We start from the raw sequence: 16,753 nt of genomic DNA on the forward strand, positions 1-16,753 counted from the left end.
GTGCATGGGTGACCGTCTTTCTTGTTTCGGTGGGGATCCAACGGAAGATTTTTTTGAGCATGCGTAGGATGTGGAAGCATGATGATGAGACGGCGTTGACTTGTCTGGCCATCGAAAGGGAGGAGTCCAGGATGAAGCCCAGGTTACGTGCGTGGTCCGTAGGTATGGGTGCGGTTCCCAGGGCCGGTGGCCACCATGAGTCGTCCCAGGCAGAGGGGGATGATCCTAAGATGAGGACTTCCGTTTTGTCCGAGTTTAGTTTTAGATGGCTGTTCTTCATCCACTCGGCTACTTCTTACATTCCTTCGTGTAAGTTGGTTTTGGCAGTGTTTGGGTCTTTGGTGAGGGAGAGGATCAGCTGGGTGTCGTCTGCGTAGGAGATGATGTTGAGGTTGTGTTGGCGCGCGATGGATGCGAGGGGACTCATGTATACGTTGAAGAGGGTGGGACTGAGTGATGATCCTTGTGGTACGCCGCAGATGACTTCGGTGGCCTCTGATTTAAAAGGGGGGAGGCGGACTCTCTGGGTTCTTCCGGTGAGGAACGAGATGATCCAGTCCAGTGCTTTTCCTTGTAATCCGACATTGCTGAGGCGTTGTATGAAGGTGTTATGGCAGACTGTGTCGAAGGCTGCGGAGAGGTCAAGTAGGATGAGGGCAACTGTTTCTCCATTGTCCAGTAGTGTTCGGATGTCGTCTGTTGCTGCGATGAGGGCGGTTTTGGTACTGTGTTTGGCTCAGAAGCCGGACTGTGAAGGGTCGAGGGATTTGTTGGCTTCAAGGAAAGCGGCGAGCTGATTATTGACGGCTTTCTCAATGACTTTGGCGGGGAATGGGAGGAGCGAGATGAGGCGGTAGTTCTTAAGTTCTGTGGGGCTGCTGTGGGTTTCTTCAGAAGGGCGCTGAGTTCGGCATGTTTCCAGTTTTCCGGGAAGGTAGCGGAGTTGAAGGAACAGTTGATAACAGCTAACATAGAGATGCCTACGACTGCTCTGGCGGCCGCATTTTGCACGCGTTAGAGGCGAGTGAGTTCGGCCTGATTTATCCCTACCAAGAGGGAGCTAGCATAATCAAGTGAAAGGAAAATGAACTGTAATGATAACTGATCTTGCTAAGAGCAGCTGTGCCATGGGTAAATTAATTCTAAGACAAAGACATCTTGGATTAAAGAAGACATCACTGACTTGTGCCATCCTTTGGCCCAGCGCAACGCAGCTGTTTATCCCTTTACGTAGCTACCGCTTACCAGTATGAGCCCGCCCTCAAGCATCACAGGCTTGAGGGCGACTTCCCGCCTTCCAGCGGCCCAGGTCACGGTGTCTTGCTACAGATGGCTGCTCCCCCTGTTCACTGTCGTCCTGGCTGCGCCTTCCATCATCTTGGTTGATGTGGTAGGACGCTTCGTATTATTCGTTCACCTCTCTCCCCTCTGAGCGGGGGCTTGCCGGTCGGGTCCATCTTCTCTCTCCCCACGCCTCCGGGAGAGAATGCAGATCAAGTTCTCCTGAATCCGGCCATTCTGGCTCGAGGTGCTTTGGATAGCAGTTCTGTCTACCTGCTTCGATCGCCCTTTTGAACAGCTGCCCTTCAATCCGGATCTCCTGGACCCGGGTTCCTGCTGGGTGCAGCTTGGATCGTCCCACTCCGCATGGGGAGCTTGGATTACGTCACCCAAACCTGCTGGGCCGCAGCACACTCGAAATTCGTTTGGCGCCGCTCCCTCAGCTCCCTAATACAAAAGATGAGCTGCCGAGGGGAAGCGCGCCTTATATCCCCCTTTCCCCCCTTCCCTTTGTTCCTGGGGAGGGGGAGGGCCTCGGGCACTCTTCGCCACGATTCCTGGTGGCGCTACCCGGCGCCAACCGGTTCTGTTCCTCATAGGTTATGGCGGCCGTTAAGGCGCCGGCCCTTGAGGCCCCCTTCGGAGGCCGGCCTCTGCTAGATCTGCCAATCTTCCAACTGGGGAACCCGATTTGAGTCTTGGCGTCGGATCAACAAATCCTGTTATTTTGGGCAAATCACTTAATCTCCCTGTGCCATCCCTAACTAAAATGAATGTGTCCGTTCGATGCCTGGTAGCCGGATTTGCAAGATTCAGACATTTCCTCACTGGAGTCTTGACATACAAATTGACAGCACAGCACCCTTCACCCCTGCTGCACTCTCCCCAGTACAGGAAGGCATCGCTTGACAGACTTCCACCTATATCACTCTCTCACCGCTGCTGAGAGACTCCCCAAACAGTCTCCACATTGTGCACTCTCTCTTCGGTGGCGAGAGACTCCCATAGACTGGTTCACATTTAACTCTCATTTCTCAGTGGTGGGAATCGCTCCAAACACTCTATTGTTCGACAACTGACAAAATATTCTGACACTTTACCTCGTGCTCGGAAGAGGCCTGATATGCCTGTGAAATGTTTCATTGCTCTTTGTGAGAGAAAACGGGCTTTCCACATACACCGCCCTACAAGTCCTAAATAATATCTTTCACTCCAAGTCCTAACTTGTCATCACATGACCCCACACATTCTTACTGATGCCTCACCTTCTGATATGTATCTTGCCTTTGAATAATTAGGAAGCAATGAGATGTGCGTGTTGATTTGTCGAACCCTGTTTGTGCTTGCAATCAGGGCCGACTCTAGGGCGATGTAATCAGTGCAGCCGCACCTGGTACTGGCTTTGGCAGGGGACGCTGTATTTAAAAATAACTTTTGGTTTAAAAACCTGTCAACTTCCTGTGTGTCCAGCAGTTTAAGGCAACAGTAAAAATTAAAAGATATTTAATGTTCCTGCTGCTGAGATCAAAATTTTATCTAGGGGCAGTTTTTGCTCATCATAATGCAGCGCATAGGGTTAATGTGCCTGCTGAAAAGGTTGTGTAAAATGCAGATCTCAGAACTGAGTGTGAGTGAATAATGAGTAGCACTTTAAAAAAAATGGAATGCATGTCGGAGAGAAGCTATGGAGAGATGAGGTGCACTGTTGTAGAGTGGTTTAGAAGGAGTTCATGGAGAAGGAGGTTATGTGGGTGACAAAAAAGACTGTTACACTCTTTGCCACCAGCATTGAAGCCGGCCTTGCTTGCTATTATACTCCACATGCCGCCCGAAATGCTGAGTACAATACCCCACTTGATTTTATTCAGACAACTGCGACGTTTTGGACCTTACACGACATATAGGACAAAATATCAGCTGCAAGGCACCTTCTGGAAGCCACAGCTAGAAGGATCCTAAATTGAGGTGTAAACACATGGGAAACCATATTGTTGATTGAGCAGCCACTCACCGGAGACCCACATGAGGTGTTGACATTCTGTAAAACAAAGAGATAGACCTTTCAAGTGGGAATAGCTTGGAATCCAGACCGCGAAACGTAAAAAGCCATCTCCTTTTCAACATTGGCTCTCTTACAGTCCTTTTGGATAGGGACTATAGAACACCCACTACTTGTTACTGTCATGCTGCTTCACTTCAGTCACCAGCTTCCATGCAAGCATATTGCGCCTGCCCAGGGTTCACCAAATGATCCTTAGCCACCAGCGCTAGTCTTCTGGTACTTGAGACCTCCATCCAAGCATTTGCAAACTCCACTTTCATTCCCGCAAATGAGTGGCCTTCATCTCCTCAAGGTAGTGATCGGACCTGCATTCTGAAGCTAGGCTCACCTTCTGTAATGTAATGGTGATACTCATGCAAAGTGCTCCAATACCTTCGGTCGAGGTCTCGCTATATAAAACTGTAGAAAACCTCTTGCTCAGAAACTATGCCCTTCAAACAGTTCTCTTCATACTCTTCCACACCCCACTACATGTTTCTGGCTGGTCTCGCTGGAATGGGCATGTAGTTCTATTTTTCCTCCAGTCGAAACTACCTCAGAATAGGACCACTGAATGCACTTCTCACTGACTCAACTTGTCCTCCCTCATACATGCAACCTCCTATCAAAACCTTATTTGAGGAAGACTCCTTTGCTGAAATTCAGATTAGATATTACATCTGGCTTTCAGCAGTGTCAGTGGAGATAGTGGAGAATATGGGAGGATCAATAAACTCAGTGGATGGAGCCCAAGGAGGAAGTACGGTTGGGCCAGGGAAGTGGGTGGAGCCTCCGGAACATTTTGAACAGCTGTACTTAATATTTTACAAAGTAAGCACTGCTTGTTTTACATACATAACTGAGGAGTCATGTTTACCTTTATAAGGTACTTCAATTTTTTCAGTGACATAAAACCTTACGAGTTGTACACATACTATACAAATGCTCCTAATATAGCTTAGCATGTGAGTGAAAATGCAGTGATCGCAGGTAAACGCAAGGGATTGGCTGTGCAGTCATTACTACTCAAGTGTAACATGACCAAGCACCGGGTGAGTGCTGAAGAAGACTACATATGAAGGAAATGGATCAATTGTGTAGACCCTATACCGCTTATGATTTCACATCCCTTTCCATCCATGTGAACTCGAGGGGCATTATAAACAACAGGGTCGTGGCAGAATGAGCATATCAAGGTGAAACAAATGTGTACCCAAGAGAGCTCAGAAACAGGTTTCAGAGGACAGTGACTGGGTAGGCTGTGTAGATCCTACCAGACATCTGGAGCTCGGTGTGTGCGAGTGTTTGTGTGCATATTTAACTCAGAATATGAAAACTGCGTCTGCCCGATAGGGCTGTATGTCAGAGTACTAGAAACAAAAATATTATCCTACAAAAATATTTTTTCCAGAATACCGACCACCTCAATATTGTGTAGACAAGCATATATAATATATATGTATAGATCTACTGTTCTTAACTGACTGTTTATCTCGAACAGATATATCGCCCAGTTGCCTATAGGTGGAATTAAAGAAAAAAAGATCTACCTTTAACTGTGTTTAATGACCTTCATCATATTATGGTAGTTAATAATCTGGGTGCTGGAACGGTATTCAAAACTTGATTTTTTTGTTGTATACCCCTTCCACCAATTTATACTGGGTTGTCCGACTGACAGAACCAACACTATCGGATGGGTCCCGTCCTTAAAACAAATGTATAACTTTCAAGACTAACAAAACTTTTTAATATTTCAAACAAATGTTTATTTGTTTATGTGATTTCTCCTCATCCACCATGGGTACACCCAGTTCTGTCTCTGCATCACGTTTGCTGGGTTGCATTTGGGAATTCAACAATAATAGACAATATTGCAAACGATTCAGCAGAACTCTAAGATGCAGCCCTGAGGAACAGTAGTATGGAGGGATCCTGGCAAGGCGCATGGTTTAATGAGGTGACTTAATGTGTACTGCACAGCCCATCCACAATTGGGACCGATACGATGTCTCGGCAAAAGAGATTTGTTCCCCTCTGCATTTGTATTTCGATCAGCTACAGTATGTTTTTGTTCCACACTTTTAAAGAGCTGTTGCTCAAACAATGAAACCGCGCCTATCCGTTTGTTAATGTGAGGCTGACGAGATACACAGCTTGAACATTGAAGTAGCAGAACAATTTGCAATTTCCAAAAATTTCTCCGCTTTCCTTGGGATGAAAGATAGCATTAGGCGTTCAGCCAATTGCACTTTAGCACTGTTGGTAGACCAGCTGACTGGTTAAAAATGAGCCGTAAAGCTTTTCACAAAAGCCACATCCTCGGGGAAGCAGTTATAGTGGAGTCACAAAATGAAGCATGACGAGGAATGGTCCTTTGGGATTTTGCTTATGCCTGGATGTCTCATAATAATCTAGGTGACAGTTATGCTTTTGAAGGTACCATCTGCTGCAAAAGCACTGTTATTGGAGCACTGTCATCATATTATTAATAACCTCCAGGTATTCTTTAGGGGTGGGCGTAACTAGCAGAGTTTCACTCTGCAGAATTGTCGGAGTTGCATTAAAACTCCGTGAGATTCTACAGAGTTTCTCCAATAGGTGGAACATATGCAGCTTGCCCTGCAATGTAGCACCGGGAGCGCGAGCAGTGCTGAAAAATCAGCGTGAATGGCACAATGCATTGTGCAAGAGCACACAGCCATTCGAGTTGCTTTTGGTGCTGCTCAAGTAGAAAATCTACTCAAGCGGCAGCAAATCTACTCAAAGCGCAGCCCTCTGAAACCTACCACTCTTGACCACCAGCGAGCGCTTGCGTTAGGATATTGAACTAGAGACACAAAATATCGCTCACCAGCTCACGTTCTCTGGAGCCTCGAGGGAGAAAAATGCCACCATGTTGTGATTGCCGGAATTTGGCCAGAACTCCGTATTAAGGAGTAACTCGGAGTGACCAAAATGACACCAATTCTGAGGGCGGAATGACATGTTTTGCCCACTCCTTGTATTCTTGTCCGTCATGATGGCCAGGACAGCGTCTGTGCTTAGTTTGTATATTCACAATAGCTGTTCTTCCACAATGTCCATGAGGTTCTCTTTTTTGTGCTTGATCGATTGCATGTGACTTTAAACACTGCTGTGTCACTTCCCCTTCTGGGAAGAACTTGGTGGTTATGTTGCCAGTCACATTGCATCCCAGAGCATCAGATATCCTAACAAATTGAGGCTGGAGTCCTGTCTATGTGTTGTACTTTGTGGTTCTTAATGATGTGGTCTGAGTTGACAAGGCCCCCCCTTTTTCCAAGAAGTATAACGTGATGGCTTTTTACTGTCATGTGATGTGGGGTTTGTGTGTTTTAGGGGTAATTGGTGACATTAATTTGCTTTGCAGTACTTATGCACACAGTGAGTTTTGTCCCTGCACTTATGTTATGTTATGTTATGTTAATATTATTTTTATAGCACACAGCTGCCCCAGCAAAGGGGCGTCCTGGCGCTTAGACAGATACTATAACATAACACGCAGAAAGAGAAGGAAAAAAAAAGGGGGGAGCGGCTACTCAGAGACAGGAAACAAAAAAGTTTTAATAGCACGCCTGAAGGTGGACAGGTCATTCAGAGCTCGGATGTGCACCGGGAGCGAGTTCCACAGCCCCGCGGCAAGCACCCGGTAAGAGCGGCCACCCATTCTACTGAGTTTGAAACGGGGGCAAACCGCCAGATGAAGAGCCTCCGATCTTAAAGATCTCGGAGGGATGCAGGGGATGAGCAAGTTGACAAGAGCCAGCGTCGAGGAAAGTTTCATGATTTTAAAAGCTAGACAGAGCGCTTTAAACTTAATCCTCTGTCTGACCGGTAACCAGTGAAGGGCAGAGATAGTGCCGGAGACAGAGCAATGTCTGGGAAGACCAACAATGGCCCGCGCCGCAGCCTTTAGTACCCTTTGAAGCCTGGATGCCTCAGCCTGGTTTACCCCTAACATCAGCGCACTTCCGTAGTCCAGCCGAGATAAAACCGAGGCTTGGACCACGAGCTGCCGGGTGGGAGGGTCGAAGTATTTAAGAACCGGCCTTATGCCTCGCAAGATACCGTAACAGGTGGCTGTAACCTTCTTCGTGTGACCTGTGAAGGTGAGCGCAGGATCCAGCCAGATCCCTAAGTTTTTCACTTCGGAAGCTGGGATGGGAGTAATGCCCAGCTCTGGAGGCCACCACTGGTCTCCCCATAGCTCAACATGTTTCCCCAAGACCAACACTTCAGTTTTAGTGGCATTCAATTGTAGACAATTGATGCGTAGCCAACTAGCTACTGCCACAAGTCCGGCTCGGAATCTGGGGGCCTCCACTTCCGGGTCTCCACTCAGTGTCACCGCCAGCTGCGTATCGTCAGCATATGAGGTCATCGTCAAACCCCACTGTTTGACGACTGCAGCTAGCGGTTTCACATAGAGGTTAAACAGGGTGGGGCTCAACGAGTAGCCCTGTGGGACCCCCAGGTCCAAGGGATGAATAGTGGATTGGCAGGGTGGTATAGCCACTTTAAAGGTTCGATCTGAGAGGAAAGATCGAAACCACTGAAGAGCGGTTCCTGCTACTCCAGCTTCCTCGAGGCGCTGAATCAGTATACGGTGGGACACAGTATCGAAAGCAGCGCTCAGATCTAATAGCAGGAGCGCTGCCGTACGTCTGGAGTCAAGCACCAGGCGTAAATGCTCGATAATATGGAGCAAAGCGGTCTCGGTACTGTGTCCTGGCTGGAAGCCATTTTGGCTAGAGTCCAATATCTGATTACGGGCAAGGTGATCAGACAAGATAGAATTAACATGGGCTTCGGTGACTTTAGTAGTCCAAGGCAGAAGAGATATGGGGCGGTAGTTCTCAGGCAAGAGGGGGTCTGAATTTGCCTTCTTCAGGACTGGGGTAACTACCGCCTGCTTCCATGAGGAGGGGACCGTCCCAGTTGACAGCGACAGGTTGATTAGAGTGAGTATTGGAACTCGACACAGCGGGGAAAGCATACTGATAAGAGCTGGCTTCAGCGGGTCCAGAGGAGAGCCTGATTTAACGCTGAGGCTAAGTTTGTCAAAAGCCTCAGTAGACAGATCAGGTAGGAAGGTCAAAGTCTCGTAATCCAAAGAATTAGGGTCAACTAACTCTGGATCCGGCCGACACAGGTCAAATCCTCGGTATATATTCAGCACTTTCTCCAGAAAAAAGGCTGCCAGGTTCTCGCAGTGGGAGTCGGTGCAGATCTCTGCCGAAGTGGCTCTCTTATTCATAAGGTCTTTCAAGACCTTGAATATTAATTTGGAGGGGTTGGTGCTGGCTTGGAATTCCTGAGCATAGAATGCGGCCCGAGTTCTGCAAATTGCCCTGTGATAGGTCTTGAGTTTGGCAAAGTACAAGGTTTTCAGGACGGGATCGTAAGATCTTCTCCAGTCCGTCTCCACTTTCCGGCAAGTTTTTTTAAGCTCGGCAAGGGAGTCATTATACCACGGGCTGGGTACCTTAGAATGACCTTTCGACCAGCGCATGGGTATAAGGGAATCTAGAGCGTCTGAAATCCACGTGCAAAACAGTTGGTAGCCATGATCCACATTCAGAAAAGGGCTCAGGGGTTTCTGCTCCAGTAGCCTGTAAAACTCCTCAAGTTTAAGCTTATGCCAATGTCTATTAAGAATTAGCCTATCCACAGGTTTAAATGGCTTATCGTGAATAGGACAAAAGACTTCCACCAGCAGATGATCAGTCCATCCCACCGACACCGGGTCAGACACCTTCACCCTCTCAAGAGTGGAAAAAAAGGGATCGAGAATATGTCCTCCAGTATGAGTGGGAAGTGTAACTAGCTGGACAAGTAGCAGTGCTTCGAGATCCGCGAGCAAGGTGTTAATGGCTGTGGACGACCTGTTGTCAAAATGAATGTTGAGGTCACCCATGATGTTAAAGTTCGCACAACCGGGCGCTAAAGAGCTTACCATATCGGCAAGAGCGGACTTGAAGACTGTATCATTGCCAGGTGGGCGGTAGATGAGAATGCCGCTGAATGTAAAATGATGGCTAAAAGCTACTTTGAAGAGGGCACTTTCACAAGCAGGCAGCCCAAGAGCTTTCCATTCAGCAGGAAAGCAGGATTTTACTGCCATGGCAATACCACCTCCTCTCGTGGTCCGATTCAAAGTGAAGATCGTGTATTCCGATGGGAAGGTAAGATTCAAGATAGCGACATCCGAGTCCTGAAGCCAGGTTTCGGTAAGGAGAAAAAGATCAGAGCCATCTTTTTCGATGAGGTCATGTATGAACTGGTGATGTTTAACCAGTGACCTCACGTTCAAATTCCAGATCCGAAGCCCACGGTCCATGGTGAGATTGTGCTTGGTCGGGGTAATATCTTCCAAAGAGCGGATCTTAGTCGGACTATCTAGAGACCAACCCCTACAGGCACAGACATATGGGCCAGATAGGGGGTCCACTTCAGTACTGTGTAGAGATGATTGCGCTTCAGGAATGCTTTGTGAGTGACCTACCACATATGTATAGGCATATAGGATCACTCAAGCGAACAAGACATGCGAGGAAGCATACAGAGAGAGCTACCGGACATCCACAGCTCTGAGGGAAGTTCAAGTGCAGTGCTGTGTGACGATAGCCAGTTGAAGCTTGCTGTTTCTCCAGTCAGTACATGCCTTCCTTTTACAAACACAACATAAACGAAAATGGACCACTCATTTCATCTTGTGTTACCGCGCATTACTCCATGCTGGAAGAACTTAACAACACTCTCATGAATCCTCCGTTTCCCTCAATAAATGTGCACCGCATATAATGCAAAACTGGTGTTGTAATAAAACAACTTTTAATGTCGAGCCTGTGTCTAGCAATGCTATCTTTATCATGCTTTCAGTCTAGCATTTGTCCTTCCCACCAATCTCATGCCATATTACAAACACAGTGAAATGCATGCGCTCACCAAGACTACTGGAAGTGTGTCACGAGATGTCAATACCTAGATGGGATACTGCCACTGCTGCGTTATTATTGCATTGTTCACTTTCACACAATCTATTGTGTTTGTGGAGTGAATTTATGCAATTGTACATGGAAATGTGGTGATCGTGGGAACAATTTTCCTCGACGGAAACAACATCCTTGAGCAATTTTCCCCAGTAGCCACAGGCCTCATTATGTGCTATAGGTATAATATATTAATAGTGTTACATGTGTGCAGTTCAAGCAATGCAGGCGTTTTGTAGCACCGTTTTAACACACTTCGCATGACTAATTGTGCCAACATGAATTCTCTAGTAAAAGTATAGATCATATTTTGCATCAAGCAGCTAATATCAATGTATTCATAGTCTTTAGCAGTGCAAAATATTACACTACTGCTTTATTTGTTGTTTATGGCTTTAGACCCCTCTTCCACGCTCCCGTTCCTCGTCAGACCAAGAGAAATCTCAATACTGTTGAAATACATCTGGCACTTCATTTAGGGAACAGAATCTGAAAACAAGCTTTCAAAGTTCTTTATACACAAATATATGTAGTCGATGGTGTTCTTGCAGGGACCTGTGTTTCATAAACTTTCTTTATTCTTTGTAGATGGCAATTATTATTCTGGCTATTCTCCTCTTCCTGGCTGCAATGCTGTTCATCCTCATGAACTGGTACTACAGGACAGTGTGAGTATTGTGCCACCTTAATGCTGCAGTACAACCAAGTAATAATGCTCCCTTGTGTAGGAGTATCCTTATGATACAGAGGTATAATAAGTACTGTTGTGCTTCTACACAAAGGTTCTGTGATGTATGCCCAAACGTGACAATATAGTATGAGACGGTCTATGCAGTGGCATAATAGATGTTTGTAAACAGTAGTGCTACTACATTTCAGTGTAACTAATATTGATCAATTGTTCTGAAGCTATACTACAAGTAGTGCACAAGTATACATAGATCTAGCTCTAATAATATCACCAGAGCAGTAGGCCTGGAACAGAGCAACATCTATTTTAGTTGTAGCATTTCGTAATCAAGATAAATGTAAGGATTAATTGGACCCATTAAAGGAGGGTTCACTATTCAGGAACTGATCGATATATTTGAAACATACATTAGAAAGCATATTTATTTTAAACAAAAAATCATCATTGACACGAAAGACAAGATAGCCAATAGTACAATGAGTCAATGTGGCTCTGTAGCTCATGTTGTTTGGAAAGAACGTGCATGATTATTACCATTCGTTCTATCACAAAGCATTTATCATCAAGTAGAATTGTGTACTGTTACAAGGCGGGCATTCAATTACAGCACAGCTTTCAGAAAATTGATATTTTCTCAAGGTGGTTCATAGGCTTTTAAGATTAGCTGCACTGTTTTGAAAATACTAGAAACCCTAATTATGTAAGGTACTTTTCCGAAATGTATCCTGTATCAAAACCTGGGGTCCAGCACCTCAAATCTGATTACTAATTCAGATTCATCCTCGAGGTAAAAGCTTGATGCCTGTCTAAAGGACATGCTTGGCAACCCACCAACAGGCTCAGACACATTTAGCAGACACTTTGAGGTTCCGTGACGGTTCCGTGACGACTTGAACCCGTGTTTTCAAGTTTGTCGGAAATACCTAATATTGGTATCAGTGAACCGCAAATGATCCATTTAGTATATCCTAGTGTTTTTGCTACGCTACGAGCAAGAGCACTCCTTCCATTGACATATTTCTGATATACCCACGGCATCCATCTTAGATCGTGGCCGCCATTTTGTGTTTCCTTGCCCTCACATATGCAATAGCCTCTGATCACTTCATTCACTCCACTTTGATTAAGGACACGTAGCCTTAGCCGGAGATTCACCTCTTACATGACACGTGCACCTTAAACCAGATCACGCTGTAGCTACATGACTCGACAAAGGCTGCCTCCTCTGCCCGAGGCCAGTCCTGCCAAACTGGTCTTCGTGTCCATTGTACCTGATCATGATTAGGCGGCCGAAGCCGGTAGCCTTGCCCATTTACAACCCACAAACATCCCTTATCCCGCTTTTCTATCTTCCACACCTGGCTCTGTTTCTTTCTTTCTGAATCTTTATTAGGGGGAGGTAACGAACTTTACGATGAGGCGGTCCGGATCCTGAATGCAATATTGACAGGGAATTGTGACAAACTAGTGGGAACCCCTCTTTTCGCAATGTTTGGCCTCAGATATTATCGACGGTTCCTGTGTAACACCAAATATTTATTGTTTTAGACACAAAGGTTTTGGGAATGTATTACATGTAAAGAATTCGCCCCCAGCATAAAATTTCGTATATAAGGAGCAACCCACTTTGTACAAATCGAACAGGCTCCTAGTCTCTGCCCGTGTGTAGATTCTGTGACTTCTGTGTCCCTGCAGTAATAAACCTTTGGTCTTTGACGCCACCATCGAGAAGCCCGTGTTTCTGTTCATTTGTGCACCAAGGCAGGTGGAACTCCGGGGTCTTTGGGTGTTGTACCCTGACACCTCTGGACGGAACCAAAAAGTCCAGAACTCCAACTTCAGGACAGATTTCTCAAGGTTTTGTGTCTTCCTTGCACCATGCAAGGAGGTGCAAGGGCAAGGAAAACCTAAGTGACATTTATCAAACTATGCAAGGCCACCTTGCCTGGCCCTGAGTGGCTTGATAAATCTACAGTAACTCCAGGCTGCGCGAGTGCTTGCCTTGTGTTACCCTGCCCTGGGAAGGCGTTCAATGGGCGGAGCCTGAGTGTTCCCACCATTCACCCATGGATTTTGGTGCATTCCCAGATTTACCTTTAATGGTACACTTGGGAATGCGTCAAAATGCTACGCTTCCCCAGCGGAGGCATAACGAGGAGAAATGTCTTTATTTCTCCTTGTTATTTCCTCTTTCTACGTGTTCTATGAGGAAAATGCCTCCCAGGATTGATTTGTGCGCGAATGTGTTCTTTCCAGCACAAAAACAATCCTGCTTGCAACGCATGCACCCTTGGACCTTGACGCAAGCGTGCATGCATGCAGCCAAAAGTACATAAGCGCCAGGACAGGACAGAAATGTGCCTTATAATGGTAAATAAGGTGCAGTGCTGCCCTTTCGCTTCTACGCAGCCCTGCAAGGTGACTTGCTGCATTGCGCTGCATGAAAGAAAAAAAAATCTGGCCCTTCTTGACCACCAAAAAATCGATGCAAACTTGCTAAGTCTCACCTCAAAAAACAAAAAAACTACTAAGGAACAGGATACTAGAGTACGACCCACGTTACGCCCAATAATAGCTTTATTTGTTAAGCAATGTGGAGAAATTACATTTGAGATAATATTGTATGTCTTTATTGATCTGACCCAATTTAAAGTCATGCCTAGTGGTATCTCTACAAGTAAAAAAACACGCCACATTATTCTGAGTTTTACCAGGTGAAGGATTTCATCAGGTGCAACAAAATGTTTTAACACGGTGCTAGAACTAGTTGGAAAAAAGGCACAAAATTGTGGAACTGCATGCATGTAGGGACCTAGATATACAATGCAACCCCATTCCAGCATAGGAAAATTGTCATGGCGTTAACAAAGATGTAGGTACCGGCCAGAATTAGAGACTCCTTCGATAGCCTCCAGTTCTAATTACCAGCCATCTCCTATGTAAGGCCCATAGAATGATAACATTGTACAATTATCATCGTATTCACCAATATTTGAAATGAGTTGCATTTCGCTTTGTTTTGTTTTGCAGGCACAAACGAAAATTAAAAGCAATTGTTGCAGGCTCCACAGGTAGGATCTGATTTCAGTGCTTCCTTATTTGTAGCCGTGTGGCGGTTTGTTTGGCGTGTTGAGGTAAAAGCATGATAAAGAGAAAACCAAGAAATTCCAGGCTCTGTGCTTTCTGATCTGAATGTATTTGTAAACTGCGAATGTCACTATTTTAAAATTTAAACCTAATAAGGTGACTCCCACCACTGTTTATTTGAAAGCAATTCACTATTTTTTTCTTTCGAACATGAACACGAACTATACAATCCTAACTATCAGTTAACTAAAGGGGAAAGAAAATGAAAAATATTCAAGTGGGAGGAAGGAGAAAGGCAGAAAAAAGAGAATCGAGAGCACAGTGCAGAAGGGCAACTGGCAGAAAGAGATAGAAACTCTAAATTGAAGTATCAGGCTTCAACCTATTTCTTTCTTCGTACACCTGATCTTTTCTTAAGCTAATGTTTTTAAATATCAAAATGTATGTGTTAATGTTCTTTAAAGGATGGGACAAAGCAGCATGATGTGGTATGAAAATTCAGGTAATGAAAGGTATACTTGCCTCTATTCTCCACTAACAGAATAAAATAAAAATATTTACAAAATAAAATTACATACATTTAAGCGTCCCACCATTTTGTGCTGAGAAAGAAAGAATATTTATATCACTTTGCGAAATAATTGATGCAACTCAATATCTCAACAGCATACTGTTAAAATGAAAGACCAATGTTGCTGCGTCTTTTAGTGTTGACAGGAGTTGAATACCGAGTACATGGTGCCTGATGGGGATTCATCACATTAAATTACTTTATTTCGGCCACCAGTGCCATAAAAGTAAGAACAATAAAAAGCATACAATTAATAATACATCCTTATAAGATCATCAATAAAAACAAATCCAAAGCTAAAAGATTTACAGTTGTTCAAGCATTGTACAAACAGTAATCAATTAATTCATATTTAAAATCACAGCTTATCTAAGAGATGTACAAATATGCCACGTTATTTATAGAAGGAAATACCACTGTGACAGATAATTAGTGAAAAAGGTAGAAGAGTGTAAGGTAATAGTGCACTGTAATGAGATCAAGTGACATGGCTATGTAAGGCTTTACTACGAATCACCCACATTGTATCTGAGGATGCGCAGAGCCTCTTGGTGGGTGCTTACTCCAAGTAGTCTGCATGCTGGTCAGCCGCGGTCGGTAGTGGGATGACCTGCAGGGCGGTGACGTGGGGAGGGGCAGGGTGGGGGGTAGTAATGTATGGATTACAGAGTTTTACAGGTAGGTAAACATATAAATATATTAAACGAATTTCGTTGCATGCACTGCATCACCAAATGCGATGCAGTGCACGCAACAAGATTCGTTTTATGTATTTATATGTTTACATACCTGTAAAACTCCGTAATCGATACATTACTACCCCCCACTCTGCCCCTTCCCTCCCCACGTCACCGCCCTGCAGGTCATCCCACTACCGACCGCAGCTGATGCTGGTGCAACTCAGGTGTAGCGAGGTGACGCATAGCCTAGACAGACAAACAATACGTGAGAGATACTCTCTTTTGCAAGATTACAAGTGGGAGAAGTGCCTCCTTTGCCAACCCATCCAGAAGTAAACATTCTTGATAGTATGGTGCCAATGAGAAACTGAAAGTATAGTTTCCTATGTCAAGATCCCAAAATTGCTCAAACCCCTTGCAGACTTGATATCAATGAATTGACTAGTCAATCTAGAGCTAACGGCTTTCCGTGGTCCCTCAGCCATCACATGTGCCCAATATTTTTTTTTCCAGTATTAGGTGGGAAAGCAGTTGTGGCTGGGCAGTCTCATAAATTGTGCAGCCCTATGGAGTACAGTTGTGACTTCCAATTCCTAAACCAAGGGATTTTGCTAAACTGATCAGCCTTCATAACATCCTTCACACTATCAATGTAATGAGCAAGCTTGGGGGTGGTCCAAAGGTATCTCCAGAAAATCAGGGACCATAAAGGGAATTTTACTCACTGCCCCTGTACCCCCAAATCACTAAGCAATGGGTACAATGGAGTGTTGGGCAGAAGTGAGATGGGATTCCTAAGGGATCCTCATATTTAGAGGGCCCCCGCAGTTGTGCTCCATGTAATGCTGAGCCCAACGCCGTTGACTCATTGATCTTCAAAGCAGGTGAGGTGGGTTTCGTGTGTGACATAGAGTGTTCCTTGAGTATCACCCCCGAAATCTGCTTTGGTTTATTAGATGCCTTACTAATGTGGAGTGTTAGAAATGGGAGTCTCTGATTGGCAGGGTTGTGCACCCTTGACCAAGCAGGTACCACCACTCTATTCAGGGTGAGGGCTAGACCACCGTCAGGGGCCCTGTACCTGCCCTCTGCTAGCTTGGCGCAGAGCAGAAAGGCTTATCCCGAGAGGCAATGTGTAAAGTAGTTGTGTACCACACACTCCCAGCAACACAGTAAAAACGCCACAATACCAAAAAGGCGCTACACAGGTTTATAAAAATAAGTAATCTTTATCTAGGAAGAGTATGCTTAAAGCAATTCAGATCCAATCATTGGCTTAATTATTTCTTATAAGCAGTTTTAGCTAAAGTACTATTTAGTTAGAGGAGACAGAGTCTGGCAATGTCCTGAATCTCGGAGGGTTTGCTTTAGGGCCTTTACGGTATTATC

At 45.2% G+C, this 16,753-nt stretch overlaps 1 protein-coding gene across 1 annotated transcript in view; it reads left to right on the forward strand.

Moving 5' to 3' along the window:
* Window positions 1-16,753, forward strand: part of CDH23 (cadherin related 23) — a 2,828,172-nt gene that overhangs the window by 2,683,402 nt on the left and 128,017 nt on the right. Inside the window, exons 63-64 of the mRNA XM_086919477.1 lie at window positions 10,924-11,003; window positions 14,057-14,097. Coding sequence (XP_086775603.1) covers window positions 10,924-11,003; window positions 14,057-14,097 — 121 coding nt within the window. The remainder of the gene's footprint in view (window positions 1-10,923; window positions 11,004-14,056; window positions 14,098-16,753) is intronic.

Source organism: Lissotriton vulgaris, chromosome 5, assembly GCF_964263255.1.
Source record: "Lissotriton vulgaris chromosome 5, aLisVul1.2, whole genome shotgun sequence".
Lineage (NCBI taxonomy): Eukaryota > Metazoa > Chordata > Amphibia > Caudata > Salamandridae > Lissotriton > Lissotriton vulgaris.